Here is an 18,927-nt window from a genome sequence, read left to right on the forward strand (position 1 = left end):
CCAAAATCAAAAAGTATAGAGATAGGAATACCACACAACACACCTGTAGTCTCAATCACGATACTCTGATGCTTAGCTTGGAGGTCATCCACCACTGCAAATACTCTATGGGATCTACTTGCATCCCCCACTGTCGGCTCTGATGTCGCTGGACTCTGACTACCCTTCTGGTGAGGACGCTGAGCGGCTTTGTGGCCAAATTGGCCATAGGAGAAGCAAGCTCCTCAAACAGGTCCTCTACTCCTAGACGACTCACCAGACTGCTGAAAGCTTTCCCCACCAGGGGCCTGAGATGCACCCTGAGAGGACTGCCCTGGAAAGGTCTACCTATTCCTCTGCTAGTTCCTGCTCTTCCAAAACTGGGAGTTGCCACCCTGCTGGCCCTGAGACTGCTTCGGTCTCGGCGACTGTTGCTGTTGTTGTTGACCACCCTTAGCGGGTGCCTGAGGACCCCTAAGAGCTGCAGCAGTTTGGGACTGATTCCCTCTCCCTCTAGACCCACTGAAAGGATCACTCCCAATCTGAACTCCAGACTGGCTGCCATGGGCACGACTAAGGTTTTGCTCTACCAGCCTGGCTTTCACCACGGCTACCTCTACTAAGGCAGGCTCAAAAACTCGCACTCCTCCATGGATGCGATTATTAAGACCCCTCAAGAAGTGTTGAACAAGCATAGCCTCATAATTGCCAATCTCGACATATTGTTTGAGCTCATAGAACCTGTGCTCAAACTGATCTGCTGACAACCCAAATTAGCACAGAGCATAGAACTCGTTTGCACATGACTACCTCCACTGGGGTGAGATAAATCGTGTCCTGAATCTCTCCAGAAAGATCTCCCATGACACGGTGTTAATGCTCACACCGATCCTCTCCTCCTCTAATCGCCACCAGATAGATGCGAAACTCTCGAGACGCATGATCGCACATCTCGCCTTGGTGTTGCTACCATATGGATACATGGCGAAACACTAATCTAAACTGATAAGCCAGGTCTCTGCCTCGAGACTGGTACCTTTACTGTCAAAGAAGGGAGGATTGGACCTCATCGAGTTCCTCATGTGACCCATGTTAGCTAGATCCTGGTCCACTGGGATCTCTCTCTCTCTCTCTCTCTCTCTCTCTCTCTCTCCGGAATCATCTGATGGGACTCCTCTACCTGGGCATGGATGGGCTGATCCACCTCAGGTCTGGGGTCTAGTCTAGCTAGCACCTCCTGAAACATTTGTCGCAACTCTTCCCTTTCAGGAACCTACTCTCCTGAATGTTGTTCTTCCTAATGAACATACCGATCCCGATCCACACTTGCATGAGTGGGTGGCGGTGAAGGACTATGGGCCATGGTGGTCGGAACCTCGACCCCGTCCTCCTCCTCTGCCTCTGGTGTGGCCACCAACACGACCACCTCCCTTGGCTTTCCTATCCATGACCTAACACTGCACAAGAGAGAAAAGTTCAGGTCATAGGCAAGGAAAGAAGCAAGGAAGTCACACCACAAGACCTACACAACAGGTCAAGGCGAATGGGCTCACTACAAACCCATAGTACCCAATGTTGAAACATGGGCTCTGATACCAAATGTAATGCCTTGGCAGAAACCCCAAAGGAAAACCCACAACAAGGGTGAAACAACATTTTTTTTTTAAGTATAAACATAAAAGGTGCATTAAACACAACATGCACGATAACACAAGCGGAAGACTTACACCAGAGTTCCTTAAGGGTTACCAATGAAGAATTAAAACCAAAAGATAGATTCCACAATTAAGGTTAATCCAATAATCCATCATTAACTCAATGATCACAAGAAGCCATATGCAATAATAGATTACATCATTGAAAGGATACAATATAATTTCTCTTCAATAAACATTTACACATATCATAAAGAAAACTAATAAATAACATCCCAAGCTTAGGATTACATTTCTCTTCCAATGCATGGCTTCTCAATATACATATAAAGATACAACTTAACCAAATACAAGGTTACAAAGTTCATGATACAATGACCACATAGATCTCCAAATAACCATAATCTCCCAACATGAGATAAGCATGAGCCACAAACCACATAAACACCTGCGAAGCCAATCCTTGCATGAAGGCACAAACAAGAACATCTGATGGGAAGTGGCACTACCTCCTGACCATGTAATTCCCAAAATGAAATCACCCCACTGTGCTAGGAGATAAAAGAGAACCCTCAAGCAAGCAAAAGCATGACATGGTCGATAGAACAATACGACTCCATGACAACACAATACGACTCCACAATAATCCAGGTGACTCAACATCACAAATACACAAGTAAACTTGAAGAGAGAGTGTCATCGCATAGCTTATGATGGTTACCATGGTCGGCCTCCATAGGTCCCGGCCCCCATCCTGGGTTACCCTGGTAACCTTTCCTGAACCTTCGGTTCCAACTAAGTCTCATGCGGACCCTACTAGCCTTTCGTGAAGACAAGGTGGTCAGTTTTCCATTCCAGGCCTTCTAACTACATTATGAGCCCTATATAAGCACTCACCTATGCGCGAGGTACAATATCTTATTTAATGTTATGAACTACCCACCTAATCAATTAATTAGATTATCACTTTATTATCCGACTTTCGATGGGTTATCCTGCCAACCACTTTGGGCGTGCCCCCCACTCGAAAGCCACTCTCTCAAAGGACACTAAACAAACATGGTCACTCCACGAGGACCCTATGGCGAAGCAGACAACCATAACCCCACTATCCAAAAACAAGTGGTCAAAACAAGGACATACTTACTCTTGGTTAACCATAAGGAAAAGACACTACATGGTTATGACAACGAAGTCATCATATATCACTTGGTCAAAGGCACCAAATACGCCACCACAGGATGACTGAACCACAAACCAGAAATAACACAATATAACTCTTGCAAGGAAAGCTAATTTCACTAAGTCCGCACTCAGACAATCTTTGAGAAACTCAGCATCATAAGCACTTGCAACATCATTGATTGAAAATTAAATAAAACACTCTTCTATGATATTCACATCTATTCAATTTCCAAATCAATATTCCATCAAGAATGAAACCCACATTAAATATTCAACCGAATAAAACATGAATTCCTAACAGGCATTTAATTCATTTCCAGAATATATCCAAATTAACCAATTTGAATTACTAATTCATGCCTTGATTTCCATAGATAAATTTATTAAACAACATAATAAAAATCATTTGGAAATTACCATTTATTTTTAACATAAAAACCAACTTTAAAAATATTCCATTTATACCAAATTAAGTTCATGGCACATAGAAAGAGGGTGTACAATGAATGGTACAAGTGTCACGCGGGGGCCAAGGCCAACCCGCGGTAGTGCTGCTTAATAAAAACTAGTAGCTCGAATTAAGGGTGCTCTACATGTAGTTCAAAACTAGTTTATTCTTGCTACAATTGCATGTAAAGATGCATTGAAGGCTTTAGATAGAAAGGCAATTATAGAAGAATTGATATCTTGTCACAATATCAATGATGAGGCAAGTGCATTGTTAGAATTTAAAAGTACTATTGATGAACTACTGGTATGAGACAAATATATCTCCTAATTTCAAGTGTTCTTAACATCAGTAGTGGTTTGTTTTGTTGTACTTCTTTAAGAGTGAATAACTTGGTGATATACATATAATTACAATAAAGTTATGTATTTATTTGCATATGGAATATGGTGGTTTAATTGAAATCAACTTGAAACATATATTAACCAAGGCCAACCCGCGGGGGCCAATGCCAACCACTCTTAACTCTTCACGCAATGTAGATCAAGTACAAAATGAAATTTATTTGCCTATACCACTGTATATTGGGAGGTGATTATGGTGGTTAGTAGAGTTTTTTGTCTTTCATCATGGCGACTGACTGCAACATATTGAAGACATGTAAAGCTTGCAAGAAAAGATGTTTTCAAATTCATTATTCCAGGGCTTCAAATTCCACTCTCTAGTCCTTTTTCAAAGTCATGGATGACAAGTGCTTACCTTTTTTGGTAAATCTATGGCTATTAACACTGATTTTTTTTCTTCTTCTTCTTTTTCTTTACATAACGATTTTTTTTTAAAACATTCCTATAAATAGGAGATACCTTCCCTACATGCAAAGCAAATTTAGTCAGATGGATGCATATATGTTATAGTGGAGGGCCCAACTGGGTACCTTTGGGAGAGCATACTATGTTTTTGTGGCACTTCTCCATCTTTCAAAACTAGTTGGGAAAAATTCGTTTCATATCATTCAATCCAAGCTGGAGATATTATGGTTTTCAAAAATATGGGAGAGAGATTGTTTATTGTTCAAATATTCCATCCCAGTGGATGTGAAAAACAAATAACACAAACACTTTTCAAATTACTATTTTAATTAATATTTGGGTTTTAAAAATATTTAGAATTTGCATTTAATTATAGGGAGCAGGTAAATGGTGTGAATGCTACCATCACTGTTGATTGTTTTTTATAATAAAGCAGCCAAAACAAGGGGGCTGATCTAGAATACACAGTAAGCCTCAGCGAGAGCATAACCAGCACAAACACAACTGCCAAATGGCAATCAGCCAATCCCTATCTTAATCATCAAAAACAAAATCCACCTATAGCTCCATTTAGCAACTTAAACAATAGATTAACAAAAAGATACTAACCTTAAACCAACTATCTTTAGAGATAAGCATATTGTTCATACTATAAAAACTAAAGAAAGTAGCAAGTAGAAAGTAGATAAGAAATTAAACTTAATAGGGATCCAACTGATCTTGAAATTAAAACTATAACAAAAAAGAAAAGCATCCACCATTAATCATGTTTTCCAGGTCTTATGTGCTGGGAGAGCAGAAGCCCAGTCCAATCTTAAGCTAGGAACTCAAACAGTTCCTTCGTGATGTCACCTTCCATCCCACCCTGTTTCACTTTTTCCTGGTGCAACAGGCACACTAAAATGGTCGAGGAGTGCATGACTTAATGACAAATTTCATAATTTTGTTGACATGGGAATCCAGATAGTCCAGCTTCTTCTCCACTCTATTCAAGTCCTCGGAGATAGCATTACAGCTCGCACAATGCACCACCTCCTCCTTCTCTCCACCTTCAGCAGCACTCTGCCCACCCTCAAACTTTCTCCCGTCCTCCTCAAAGATTGTTGCACCATCATGATTGACTGTATTTTTGTTAAAAAAATTGACCGTATTTTGTTGTACATTTTAGTTGTAGGCGATTTCATCCACAATGTAGTAGGTAAACAATTGTATTGTAGCTATAGTAACGACCACAACATAATATAAAGGAAATAAGATGGAGCGATACGAAGAAGAAGAAAACACAACTCTTTGTACGGGAAGAAAAACACAGCTCCTTGTTCTCATATTGGCAAGTTGAAACTCACTCTTGATAAATATTTAGCAAAGCAAGAATATATTTTAAGAATTGAAATTATTTTATAAAAATGGCATTAAAATAATTTATGAACCATAGTAAATAATAGTTAGATATTTGATGCAATATTTAAAATATCATATCAATTTGAAATTATAAAAATAAAAATAATTGTAATTTAATTATAAATAATTAGTTGGTTCTATAAAATTATAAGTATATAATTATTAATATTATAGAATTTTAAAAATCTAATTATAAATTAATTAATATGAAGAGGCATTGTACAATTATAACAAGAACTGGAATATAATGACTATAAATCTTCACAAAAACTTTTTTATCCTCAATTTTGGACTAAAATATTAATATTTAAAAATAAGCATAATATTTTAAAATAATACATAAATAATTTTTTTTGATAATAAATGAATATTTGCAAAAATAATTGCCTATACATTTGTCTATATCTCACATTTGACACCTATTCATCCACCTATTTTCATATAGCCATAAGCCATTTGCTCTTCACTACTTGCCTATCTTGATAGAAACTCATGATTGTGGATGTAACCTTATGGTACCAAACTTGTCCCCCTTCTTTTTAAAGTCCAAATTAAACTTGGCCAAGTATCCACGTTACCTTCCCTGCTAGAGTCAACTAACAAATCTTTGCTTGATTTGATATTATGTGTTGATATTTAAAGACATCTAATTTATGTTCAATTCACATCTCTTGTTTACCAAGAATTCCCTCATCCTAGAGTATTGAATGAACAATCATTAATAATGACACATTTGGACTTGCATAATAAATCTGCATACATCATTCCAGTCACCCACTTGTTTTCTTTGATTGTTCCTCTCTTGTACCTATCCTATCTCCCTATATCTCTATATCCCTTTATATATCTTTACATCTCTCTCTGTCCATATTACTCACTCTCTCCCTCTATTTATTGGTCTCTCTCAAGTATTCATTCCATCTCTCCTACTCTATTATCTTCCTATCCTCCTCTCACTCCTCTATCTATCGATTTCTATCCATATCTTTCTCTACCTCTATTTTCCCATCTCTGTCTATCTCTATCCCTCTTTCCTCCTTTCTTCCCCATTTTATCTTTCCATTCCTCTCTATCTCTCCCCATATTTCCCTCCATATCCGAACCTTCTCCCCCTCATAAAATTTTGATTCATTTTAGATTTTACAATTGTAGGCCTTTCTCTATTCCTCCCCTCATTAAATTTTGACTCAATTTGGATTTTAGAATTGTAGGCCCTCCCTTTGAATAGAGGAAAGCCTCCAAAAATAGGCGTATGCTGCTTTCAGTGGCCAACACACGGTATTCTTTAGTAAAAGGCGAAAGAATAGTTCGCTCTGTGTTGACCACGCAACTCCGTGAGTATTTCATGTTACACGCTGGTTATTATATACGATCTCCATTCACCTTGCTTTACTCAATGGAACGAATGTGGGACTAATAAATAACTCAGAAATAGCAAATGACAAGTGGAAGTAAAACAGAGAGCATGTTCTATGTAATTTCTATGTAATTTTTCAACATAAATTCTCAAATGTTCATGCGGGGATAGCTCAGTTGGGAGAGCGTCAGACTGAAGATCTGAAGGTCGCGTGTTCGATCCACGCTCACCGCACTCAAGACACATCCCTTGAAATCTGAAAATAAATTTGTTTTTTTTAGTTTTGATCGATTAGGGTTACAACATTTTCAGGTAACACTGATTTGCAGGTTGAGGTGATAGTGTGTTGTGTATGCATTAGGATTTGAGGAGAAATATCATTATCTATCTTATATATATATATATATATTAATTTAAATATAAGGGAAGCATATTGTAGTAGCTGTTCTAGTTAATTTCGTGTATAAGTATAACAATAAAAATAATTATTGATGTTCTTCCTCTAATTCATGTATATATTATATTTATGTGTTGTGTATGTATTAAAATTGGAGGAGAAATATTATTACTTATGTTATTGGTTTTTTTTTCAATTTAAATCTAGGGGAAGCATATTGTAGTAGTTGTTCTAGCTAACTTTATGTACAACTATCACAACAAAAATAATTATTGGTGTTTTTCCTCTAATTCATGTATATACTATATTTATGTCTTCGAGGCCATCTAGATTGAATTAGATATTTATGTAAGACTATATTAATGGCAATTTTGGTGTTGAATGTGTTGCTCCATTGTTCTAACATTTTGGTGTCCCTAAAAAAAAATGTGAAGGATGGTTGATGGTAGCACTAATTGATTGGTTTATTTAAGATCTCTTTTGGGAAGGAGTTCTTTTAGCTTATCCTTCAAAAATAGCTTGTGGATTTAGAGATGAAGGAAAATTTGACTACTATAAATTTAATAACAATAATTGAGCTACATCTCTATCTACCCTCTTGTTAAGTATCTTTTAGATTTGGTGCAAGCTTACCATCTATGACTACTTTGCATGCAATCCACTTAGCTCGACTATTTTAACCTCTAAGTGAATTGTGTGAATAGCTCCAAGAACTTTATCTTAAATTTTGTTCCCAACAATAGGGTTGTTGGACTCCCAAAATAATTTCTATACTATCTGTGGGGATATAAAATATAGGACAATCAATCATGCAGTATCCTAAGATGAGTTTAACATTGTGACATCTCCTTGAATAACTAATTGAACCTCTGTCTATAATCATAACCTTAAATTATAGGGTCAGGTAAATGAAATAATTAAAATGTGTTGTCCATTTATAATTGATGAAGTTATGAGTACACCCTAAGTCAATCAATATTATCATCTTTTTTGTTTAAGGAAACCCCTTGCCTTGAGCATTTGTGGGGTGCTAATGCCTAATAGTGTACGCCAAGAGATATTTGGTTGCACCTTCTAAATCTTTAACAACCACTAGTACCTCTTCTTCATCATTTTCTTTATTATTGGTGCCCTTAATGTAGAGCAACTTCTTCATAGCACACTTATGTCCTTTATTATAGTTACCATTCTAGTTGAATATAACTCTTTGGTCATTTTTCTTCTTTTTGTTGAGTTAATCTTGTAGGTAGGAATGGTAGTAGAGGAGTCTTTCCATCTTTGTTGCTAGTGGATTCCTCCCTTCTAGGAGTTAAAAACTTTTCCATTGCTATACATGTCAAGATAGAAGACTTTGAAAAATTATATAGTTTAAACATGTGTATACCTTATGTTGGATGTGATCCTTGAGCCCTGAAGAAAAAATCATTCAAATTTTCATCCACGAGTGTGTCCACTTGTAACGATAGATTTCAAAGCCACTAAATATGATCCTTCACATATCTTTATAACCACAATTTCACTAATTGGATAAGTAATTGCTTGTCATGCATCAAATTAACGCAACTATAATTTATCAATAAAATATAATCAATGGATAATAAAACCCTTCTTATCCTCACATGGAAATGGAGTTAATCCAAAATCTAAGCATATGCCTTATTTGGGCTCTTTCTAAATTGTAGGAATTACTTTACCTAACTCTAGTTGGGGTCCAACCATGATTATGCTCAATTGTATAAATCTATTTTTTGTTAGATTTTAGAATTCGTTTGGCCCCAAAAATTAAAATTTCAAAGATTATACCCCTAATTATTTTTCCATGCTTTCTAGAAATATAAACAAATCTAAAAAAACATAATTTGCAAATATGGAATGAATTTACGAAAAACCCTTAAACGGTTTCACATCTTACTTAAAATGACTTCATATACCTTCAAATTAAGATTATAGATGGATTAGTGTGCCCTTGTTCAACCCTTAAGATTTAAAGAAAAATCCTTCACTAACTTGTGTCTTGAAAGTGAATTTGATGGAACCCTAATTTCATAATAACTCCAAATATGATCTAACTAACCTCAATTTTTTTACTGTAGTAGCTTTAATATGTTCTTGAAAAAAACCTCCAAAACTTAGGGAAAATGCCATCAAATTAATAGAGAAACACTCAATTCAAGAGGTATCCTTGAATGAATTGAATAAGCTAAAATGGGTTGCCCATGGGAGTTAAATATGACATTATGACAATTGTGTGATTGCCTTCTAAAAATATCTTGCAAGACCCTAGCTTGGGCATTAAAATATGGGTATTTATTTTATCCCATGTTTTGTAAAGCCACTATTTTTTATGGTTTGGTATTTCCTTATTTATTGGTGCTTGGAGTTACGGTATGGCTTTAGTTACTTGGTTATTTTGTAGATATTGCAATTTGTTTCAATTTTTTGTGTTAGCGATATTGAATAAGAATATGTCCTTGAGATTATATTGTAACTTTTATTGTTGATAATATAATTTTTTCATATTTTAGAGTGCAATACTTTCTTTCAAAATGGTTTTTCCTCTACATATGTACATAAACCATCCATGTTACAATATAATATTTTTTGTATTCTTTTTTGTATTGTAAAGTTTAATTTTGTTTGTTTGTTTTTGCATTCTTATGTTAAATGCTTTTACATTTTCATGTATCATTGCTTTTTGTCATTTGGAAACAAAGACTAATTAGATTGGATTGAGTGGGATCTTGCATAGGAGGAGATTTTCTTGTAAGATAAATGACAAGCACATCAACAATACAAATGGATATGTTCACGAGTACAATTATTAACACGTGGAAGCTTAAGATGGATTATATACTTGTAGATAGAGATCTATTAGCTACAAAATTTAGATCTAAACATGTTTGAATACAAAAAAAAAATATTAATAATAATAATAATAATAAATTAGAAAAAAATTATAGAAAATTATCCTCATCAATATTCAGTGTCTTACACATTTTTCACAAATCAATTTGTATCATCTGGGCATTAAAACAAATTACATATTTGAAAACTAGACTCGAAGTATTACATTTCATAGTACTAAACTTTTTAAAGATTCAATCTTTAAGTGCTTCATCAAATTTTTAGATCAAAAGTGGACTCAACTTCTTGCACCTAATTGAAACGACAATGTTTAATATGTTTATTAAAAAAACTTGCACAGAGTCTAAAACCAAAAGACAACATCAAACAAATTATGGATTGTGAAAATATTATATCTTTAATGTTTAATATGCCATGCCATGCTATGATTGTCATCCTAGGTAGAGCATTACCACTTTCATACAAGTAGAATCTCTATAACCCTACTCTCTCTTGATCATGATTTGTGAAGGCAAAATTCATTACTTGCATGATAGTAGCTACTCATTACCCATTTTTCTCTATCATGTAGGTTATCATGAGAACATGCATAGGATGAAATACATGATGACATCTAGAGGGGTCCATTACTTATTGTGGAGTCACTCTTTTTTTTTCCAAATATTTACTTTAAATCCATATTTGTGAGTGCTCATTTAGGATTCACATGCACCTTAAAGTGAATGAAAAATGTGATGGTGAAATTCATATATGCATTTAATTTTGGGTCCATGTTTTAGAGGATGGATTAATATAATTCACATCAACCAATGATGCAATCTTGTTCAAAAGTGGGGGCTCATTCTCTAATCTTTTATCAATCTCTACTTACACATATTCTCATGCATTTGATGTTATCCCTTCCATTTACACATATATCTATACATTGGCCAGTCATTAAGGCTTTTAGTTCCAACCATGACTTGCTATTCATTTTTTACTTAGATTAACATTTTCATGTGTTGGATCAATCCTACACTTATAGATGTATCCCTCAAATTTTCAAAAATTCAAATTCAAATTTTGTTGACTCCCACTCATTTCATTCCACCATGAGCCTGCTTCTCACAAATTTCACACAATTTATTGATGTCATGGTGTTAGAGACATCCATTGATCATCCACTAGTCATATTTGATTATCATTTGAAAGAACATATTCATTGAAGCGAAGAAGCATTCTAGGAATACTTCTTTTAAGTACAAAAATAAACAAACATATAATCATTACAACACATTTACATGTCTATAAATTGTTGTCCTCAATCATCTCCATGATCTTAAGTTAGTAATTCCACAAGATTAACCTAGGAAAAATTAACCCTAACAATTCAAAAACCTCACCAAGACATTTTTAAATAGTACCAATCCTTGATAATGAATGTATAGTTTTGAGCAATATAGATTGTAGAAATCCCTTGTACATAGGCTCATTCAAGGTTCATTCCACATGTATGAGATCAATATACCAAATTTTGAGCGTACTTAACGATTAAAAAAATTAACTAATTAAATATCCATTTTAAAAACTGAGTTTAAAAAAGAAAAAAAAAGAAGAAAAGGGTACATTTATTCCATTCAATTCTATATGAAAATTTATTTTGACTTTATAGTGAACCGATATATTGGTTGTGGAAAAACTTTGCGTATGGTGCTTGCTTTTATCTTGGTTTGGTTATACAAAATATCAATCATTCAACTGTTTTTTTTTTGACCTAGGCGATTAAGAAAGGCACAACGTCGTCTTCACGCAAAAAACAAGTTTTGAGACCACTCAATCGGATTGTTCAAGTAATTCCTCACCAATCAATCGTCTACTCAATCTCATATTCGTTCGTGAATAATGCACAGCTATAAATAGTATTATTCAATTGAAATGAAAAACTTCCAAGTTATTAAATTTTGCTTTCTAATCTTTTCCATGAATCTATTTAAAAGATTTTCCATTTCAATCAGAAAGAAATCATTAAAATTAGCATTAAACCCCTAAACAATGTTACTAGAAGTGTTATCTTACTCTAATAATTAAGAGTCTTTTTCAGTTACAGCTGATTGAAAATTGAAAATTTTGAATTTATATGCAACTGTTATTAAAATATTAAGTAAGAATGAAAACATCACTATCTTGCTCTGATGAGTCTATTTGTGAATAACTAAATTAAAATTACCCCTTACATCAAGCTCACTCTGACACAAAATTTTAGAAACATTGAAATACTTGAAATTGACCCAAGTGAACCAATTTCAAATAATTAAAATGAACTGGTGAGAATCTGTGTAGAGCTGCCAAGTGGAATCAACTTATGGCATTTCATGGCACCTGCAGGTGCATTATTTTATACCATGTATAGAAGAATAAGAGATAAAAATGGAGAAGATTGATTGAACTTGAAGCCCACATGAAGAATTCACAATTTTTGAAAGATTTAAAGGCCATTTTGAGCGGTTTAAAATGCATCAGATGAAGAGGACTCCGTCATACAGTTTGCTAACCAATTGAAATGCTGCATTTGTTATTTCGGTGCATGGGAAGCAACAAGTTAATAAAATTAAGTCCTTCAGAATTAATTTTATTCTCTGCCCATCAGAGTTGAAATCTGACAGCTAAAGAAATCTGGTCTAATCTGTGACACAGATACAGATGTATTGCATGCAGGCAGCATGCTTCCAATTAAAAAAGCTTAGGCACAAAGAAATAGCCCCCGCTGTTTAAATTAGATTGTACCCAACCAGGCGCTTTAAATTCAACTAACAATGGGATTCAAGAGTTGTCTTGACCAATCAGCATTGAGACCTTGTAACAGTAGATAGCTTGCTGCAGCAAGCAATGGTGTGCTTTAAATAGAAGAAGCTTACAAAACCCCAAGCTATTTTTAGTTAACCCTACTCTGTCACACCCCATATGTTACTAAGGTGGCATCCAAACATTTCCATACAATGATTAATGACAGCTCAAGGTTGTTAGAAAAAATGGTCTGTTCTGCCATTAAGCTACTGGTTGTTTCATGTTTGGTTTCTCTCTGGATTATCTGTGGTGTAGCATCCAACACTCCCACTCAAGCCACACCCTGGTTGTATTCCTAACTATCCTCAAACACCACTTATCTGAATGCTAACCTAGGAAGATGCAATTTGGCTAATGTACTGATTTACAACTGAGACAGCTGCACTTTTCTAGGTGGTTTCTTCTAGGAATGTAAATGAGACCTTCAACTCCATCCCCCAGTTTCTAGTAAAAGTGGCTGTCTTATAACAAACTTGGACAATGATACCAGGTCAGAAAGCATGCACATGCTATGGCTTGAATCCAAAAACCACCCAATACAATTCATGTAGCTCTGTATTAATGATCTGCTTCTTGAAAGACAGGTTCCTCTCTAAGAACAAACTATTACCTCAACACTCGCCCTTAAGCCACATTTGGTTAAGGTTCTATCTATCCTCCAAAGCCAACATTGGCTCTCATACCAGAACGTGGACCAGGCAGAATTGAAGCCCTAACTGTCTAATACTGTTGATGAGCTTCTCTACTGCCAAACTACTTGCCCATTCAGAATGATTCCATCATATTAAAGTGGATTCTTAACTCCAAGATACATTACATTTGAAAAGATCTACCCTAAGAACATACCACAGCACATGACAAACATACAAGTCAAAGTAGAAATTGTTTAGTTTGGGTGATTTCACCTGTGCAGGAGTTTGTAGCTACCCATACCAACAATTAATATAGAATCATCAGAATGTTTTAAATTAAAAGAGTATGTGCACATGTGGACAACTGCAGGAAAGAATATCTGTAGCAGTCATGGAATTGTTGAACACACAGCTTTATTCTAAGCTACTGCACATGTGAAGTGCAATAAAAGATATCTACAGCACTGGACCACCATCATTCTGCTTTAAATTGAAGATTATGTGCACATGTGAACAACTTAGAAAAAGGAACTTTCACTGCTCCTGTGAGCAGCGGGAAAGTGGAACTTTAATTGCAAATGTGACCCACCGTCAAAAAAGATGAATTTGACTTCAATTATACATGTGAACATCCATTAAAGCTTCATTAATGTGCAACAATCAAATTTTCAGAAGTTATTGCTTCAGAACGAGAAAAGAGCCATCTTTCAGTAATACCATCAATATGTCACCCAAAGCTTAATAGCTTCATATAGTGCTACATAGATTCCTCAGAAAAATGTTGACAGCAGGTTCTGAGACCATTTCAAAGAACATTGATAAAATTTAGGAGATGCTGTAAAGCACCAATAAATTAAATAAAAGGACAGATCCAGCAGCCTTCAAACCAGCATCTCTTTGGTGTCATGAAGAGCTAGCCCGATCAGTCAATGTTTTCAAACATTACCCATTAAAATCATCATATTCTTTCCACAAACAATAAGGGCTGTGTTAATGCAGATAGATATCACCCAAAGTTATGAAGCTTCATAATAATGCTACAAAGGTGTCTCGACTCATTTTCACAAGATTACCTGAGACCAATTGAAAGTATACTGATAACGATGCAGGAAAGAACCATTTCTACCCAAAAGCTAGATACAACAGACTACAATCCAGCATCTGTTTGGGCTTGTGAGGAGATTGATCATCAATGGATGCTTTCAAACAATACTCGTTAAAATCCTTACACTCTACCAAACAATAAAACAAAGGCTGTGTCAGTGCACAAAAATTGAAGAGGAAATGAATGTACATACTGTTCTTTCACAAAATCCATCTTCACATTCTTTGCATATACCATTGCAGGCAGATCTGCTAGAGACTCAAAAGGTAGAATATTTGGAGGCAGGCCACGTACCCTTCCTTTGCCTTGAGCTCTCATAATTCAATCTTCTGAACCTGCAACCATGGCTCCTATTCGTTCTTCCATGCATATAGCAGCAAAGAGAAACCATGAGAAGAAGTTTCCCTTTGCTTGTTAAAACTTTGGGAAAGTGACTTGGAGCTCCATGACTCTTCAGCCAATGATGAAAATGAAGAAGAAGAAGACAAAGATGAAGTTGAAGAATTTGTCTTGAACATGAACACAGCATGACCAAGATTAGGATTAAAAAACCAATCGTGTACATCCCATAACATTTCTACAGGAAGCCCATCCACCAAAATGGTCTGATTGCCTCTGAACTTCCATATCAAATGCTTCACCTGCACAACCACTTGCTTATCAATCCTCACACACAACCTGGGATCCCTGGGGCCACCAGTCTGGCATTCAATCACAATATCATGGCTCTTACCACTCTCACAAAATTGGGCCTTTGTGCTATAAAAATTCTTGCCAAAAACATGTTCTTTCCTTGAAATCATCAGAGTCTCACCAGACCCCTTAGAATGGGTTCTCTTATAGGCCTCACTGCTCATGTCCCCTAGCAGCAACCCCAACTCATCCTCTGAAACCACAGCAACATAATAGCCCTCAAGGGGCTCAGGCCCAGATCCATACTTAGCACAAGAAAGGTCCCAAAAGACATCTACCTTGGAAGCCCCAAGCTCAAATCTTTTGCACCCCTTCTTCTTCCAGAAGAACCAGGACTTCATGTCCACCTTGCACATGCATTGGCAAGATGGGTCATCCACATTGACACTCAGCCCCTGCCCCATCAGGTTCTTGCACCATGTGACCGTGATGAGCCTAGTCTGACCATTGAGCACTGTCTGATAAATACATGTGACCATGTTCTGCATCATCAGCCCATTGCTGGAGTTGCTGACATTATTGATGTGGGTTTTAGTGGATGATGAAGATGAAGAGTAATCTGCCACCTGAACTGCATGTTCCCCAAAACAGGATGCAAAATCCCTCATTTTTAGCAGGATCCAATACACCCACAAATCACCTGGTTAAATCCTCCTTTTGCACCACATTAGCCGATGGCTTTTGCACTACATTAGCCCATGTCTTTTGCACTACATGAGCTATCTAGCACTTACCCACAAAGTCATATGAGAAACAATATGCTCCACTATTAGCACTCAATTTTCCTGCTGCTTCCCTTCAGGTGCAGGTTTTCTCTTATTCTCGTGGTATTCCTGTCCGATAGTTTTCAATTTTTTGTCTTGAGTTTTTCTTTCGTGTATTGGAATGTTAGTTTCAAGTCCGCGTGCCTCTTGGATCTGATATGAATAATTCTGTTTTTTTTAATTTTTACATAGCATGATATAGGCCATATAAGAATGTATTTTGATGTCCGGTGAACCGTTCTTTGAATTCCGGCCCCTGCTCCGGTGGACTCGCAAGGTTTGGTAAGCCATACCATCTTGAAGGCTTCGCCGCCATATATTGTTATTATAATAATCATCACTCATGTATATCCATCCATTTGGGTAAGGACACAAATTTGTAGTTAGTTATTGTCACCGGATATTTTTAATTACAGTTTTTTTTTGGTTCTTTTATTGGATAGAATTGGAAATTCCAAGAAAGCATGATTTATAATAATAATAATAATTAGAGTTACAATTATGGTGTATTTGTGTATGTTTAAAGTTTTATATTCTAGTTTTTTAATTGTTTATTTAGTTTTTAATGTTCTTTTACAATTTTAAAAGATAAAGAGAGGAGGAAGTTTTGAGTTTCTAAAATAATTTATGGACTTGAAATTGTATAAGAAATTAGAAAGTATTAATTAAGAGAAGGAAGAAATATGTTGTTTAATATGGGAGAAGGTATAAATGGTGGAGGAGAAGACACGAACAACATCTCAGTTTAAGTTTTATATTATGTGTTTTGTGTTAATGTTTTAAAAAACAATAGTATATTGTGATCATTTATGATCCACTGTAATTCTATCGATATGGTCACAATCTTATTCAAGTCACATGTTAGTGTTTGGTTTGGTTGTGACTTTGTATGAGTGGTGTGTTAACATCTTGTTCCATACAATCATGTTCTCTACAATTTTTGGTTGACTTTGCAATCTATTGTTTAAAGAAAAAATGTGTGTATGGGGTAAGGAGATCTATCGTACATCTTTGAATTGATTTAACAATAATGATGAACAAACATAGAGTAAATTGTTTTATGGATTTGACTATGTAAGAATTTTTGCATTGATATTTCGGAACACACATCATCGAGATGAAAGAACCAATTGATTTTTTCTCCTGTAATTGTTCTTTCATCTTGATAATGGTTAACGAAGTGTGACTTGAAATGTCGATGCAAAAATTATTTAGGAGTGTGTGTGTGTGTTGCAAGTATGGCGAATAGTTGATAGAGTTTGTAGTAATGTGAGGATGTTGCTCCTAAGTGTGTTAGATGCACTAATGTTACATGTATGTTTTCAAGTGCTTGTGGCTTCTTCCTTATGTTCATTTTTCATTAATTCTTTTATAAATACTTTATTCTAGTTTTTAATTGTTGAAGATAAATTAGGAATTATGAGGTGTAAACTATCTGCACAAGAAAGAAAATTGTGTATTCAAAGGACAAGATAATGACATGCTAGCATCCAACATGGAAAAATAGTCAAAGATGAGTGCAAGAAGATGTCCAAGTTGACAAAGGTTCTATTTGGGAGTGTGACATGGACTTAGGGACAAATTGGTTGTCCAAAAGGCTAAAAATAATCATAAGTCATGCTTGTAATTGAGGGCACTAAAGCAAGTATGAAACAAGGGAAAAAAGCCAAGTATGCGCTTTTCCTCTACAATTTTGTATCAAGATTGATTAAAAAGTTAATCAACCCTTAGTCTATTGGTGAAGTTGGATGGTTATGAATGAGCCCATCAAGGATCAAATCTTGCTAAGTGCAAGATTGAGACACCATAAGGGATAAGGTTGAGATCGTACCTTGAATGAATTTGTGGAATGGATACCCCTAAGTTCTTGGTTCTTAGCCAAAGAGGTTTTAGCCTAAAGGCCTATGCTCCCATATCAAGTAGCTAAAAGTTATTTGTGGATGATATAAAATCTTCCATAAAAAAAGGTTGGGTTAAAAGAAGTACCATAACTTATAGTGCAGATAAATTGATTTAAGACAAATGAATTAGCCACAAGTCTCCTCATTTGTACTATAACCTTATACAAAATTATCAAATCAATTAAAACACTCATCATTTATAATATAATCTTCTTTAAAACTATAAAACTAATTAAAATATATATCATCTACAATACAAACCCATTCAAAATCATATAATTTAGACCACCATTCATTTATGATAAAACCTAATCTAAAATAAGTTAAAAGAAATTTATATTTAACAAAAATAATAAAATTAATAATAATAATCAACCTTAATGTTACTTTTATTTTAATACAAGATTAAACCCTGAATTCACACTTATAACTTAACATAAATAAATGATGAAGAGTCTCCAAATGCCAAAAAAATATCCAATGCATCTATGGTCAAACTTTTTTTAAAAAATTTATAAAATCAAGAAGAATAAGTCTTTATTTAACCACCATTATTATCAATGGGCTTTATCCCACCAAATCCTACCTTATTAGACATATTTTAATAAAGATGTAGGTTACAAAGCTTACAAGTGTGGTTCTAATGTGAGAGCCCTACCACCGGAGATAATGCTTTCTTGAAAATGATTCCAATACCATTAATTTGATATAATCGTAGAAAGTTCACAATAGAATTTGAAAATGTAAGCCTATTAATCCAATTTACACCATTCAAACCCATATCTAATTTAACTTTTAAGGTTAATTAAGTTTGTCAATGTGAGCCATGTTACTCAAAATCATTCTTTAAGTAAAGATAATGCTATTAATATAATGTTTATTAATAGGACCCACACTATTCATTTGTACCTTA

The 18,927-nt window shown here is 35.1% G+C and overlaps 1 protein-coding gene and 2 non-coding genes across 4 annotated transcripts; 1 reads left to right on the top strand and 2 right to left on the bottom strand.

Annotated features, from left to right (window-relative positions):
• Nucleotides 1-6,693: 6,693 nt before the first annotated feature.
• On the bottom strand, nt 6,694-6,809 carry LOC131039500 (U5 spliceosomal RNA). The gene has a single exon (XR_009104659.2). It is a non-coding gene; the product is annotated as a U5 spliceosomal RNA (small nuclear RNA).
• A 186-nt stretch (nt 6,810-6,995) lies between these two features.
• On the top strand, nt 6,996-7,068 carry TRNAF-GAA (transfer RNA phenylalanine (anticodon GAA)). The gene has a single exon. It is a non-coding gene; the product is annotated as a tRNA-Phe (tRNA).
• A 7,074-nt stretch (nt 7,069-14,142) lies between these two features.
• LOC131039488 (uncharacterized) lies at nt 14,143-16,276 on the bottom strand. Of its 2 annotated transcripts, none has more exons than XM_057972272.2 (2): nt 14,951-16,276; nt 14,143-14,783 (listed from the first exon to the last, which is right to left on the bottom strand). In XM_057972272.2, the coding sequence occupies exon 1, from the start codon at nt 15,955-15,957 to the stop codon at nt 15,007-15,009; it is 951 nt and encodes a 316-aa protein (XP_057828255.2). In that variant the 5' UTR covers nt 15,958-16,276; the 3' UTR covers nt 14,143-14,783; nt 14,951-15,006. The 2 variants fall into 2 exon arrangements, with proteins under 2 accessions (XP_057828255.2, XP_057828254.2); XM_057972271.2 differs by having other exon boundaries at nt 14,891-16,276.
• Nucleotides 16,277-18,927: the final 2,651 nt, after the last annotated feature.

This window comes from Cryptomeria japonica, chromosome 9 (genome assembly GCF_030272615.1).
Source record: "Cryptomeria japonica chromosome 9, Sugi_1.0, whole genome shotgun sequence".
Taxonomy (NCBI): Eukaryota; Viridiplantae; Streptophyta; class Pinopsida; order Cupressales; family Cupressaceae; genus Cryptomeria; species Cryptomeria japonica.

What these genes read in the sequence shown, in the direction of transcription:
- LOC131039488 (XM_057972272.2), bottom strand. Translation starts at nt 15,957, where the DNA reads ATGAGGGATTTTGCATCCTGTTTTGGGGAACATGCAGTTCAGGTGGCA.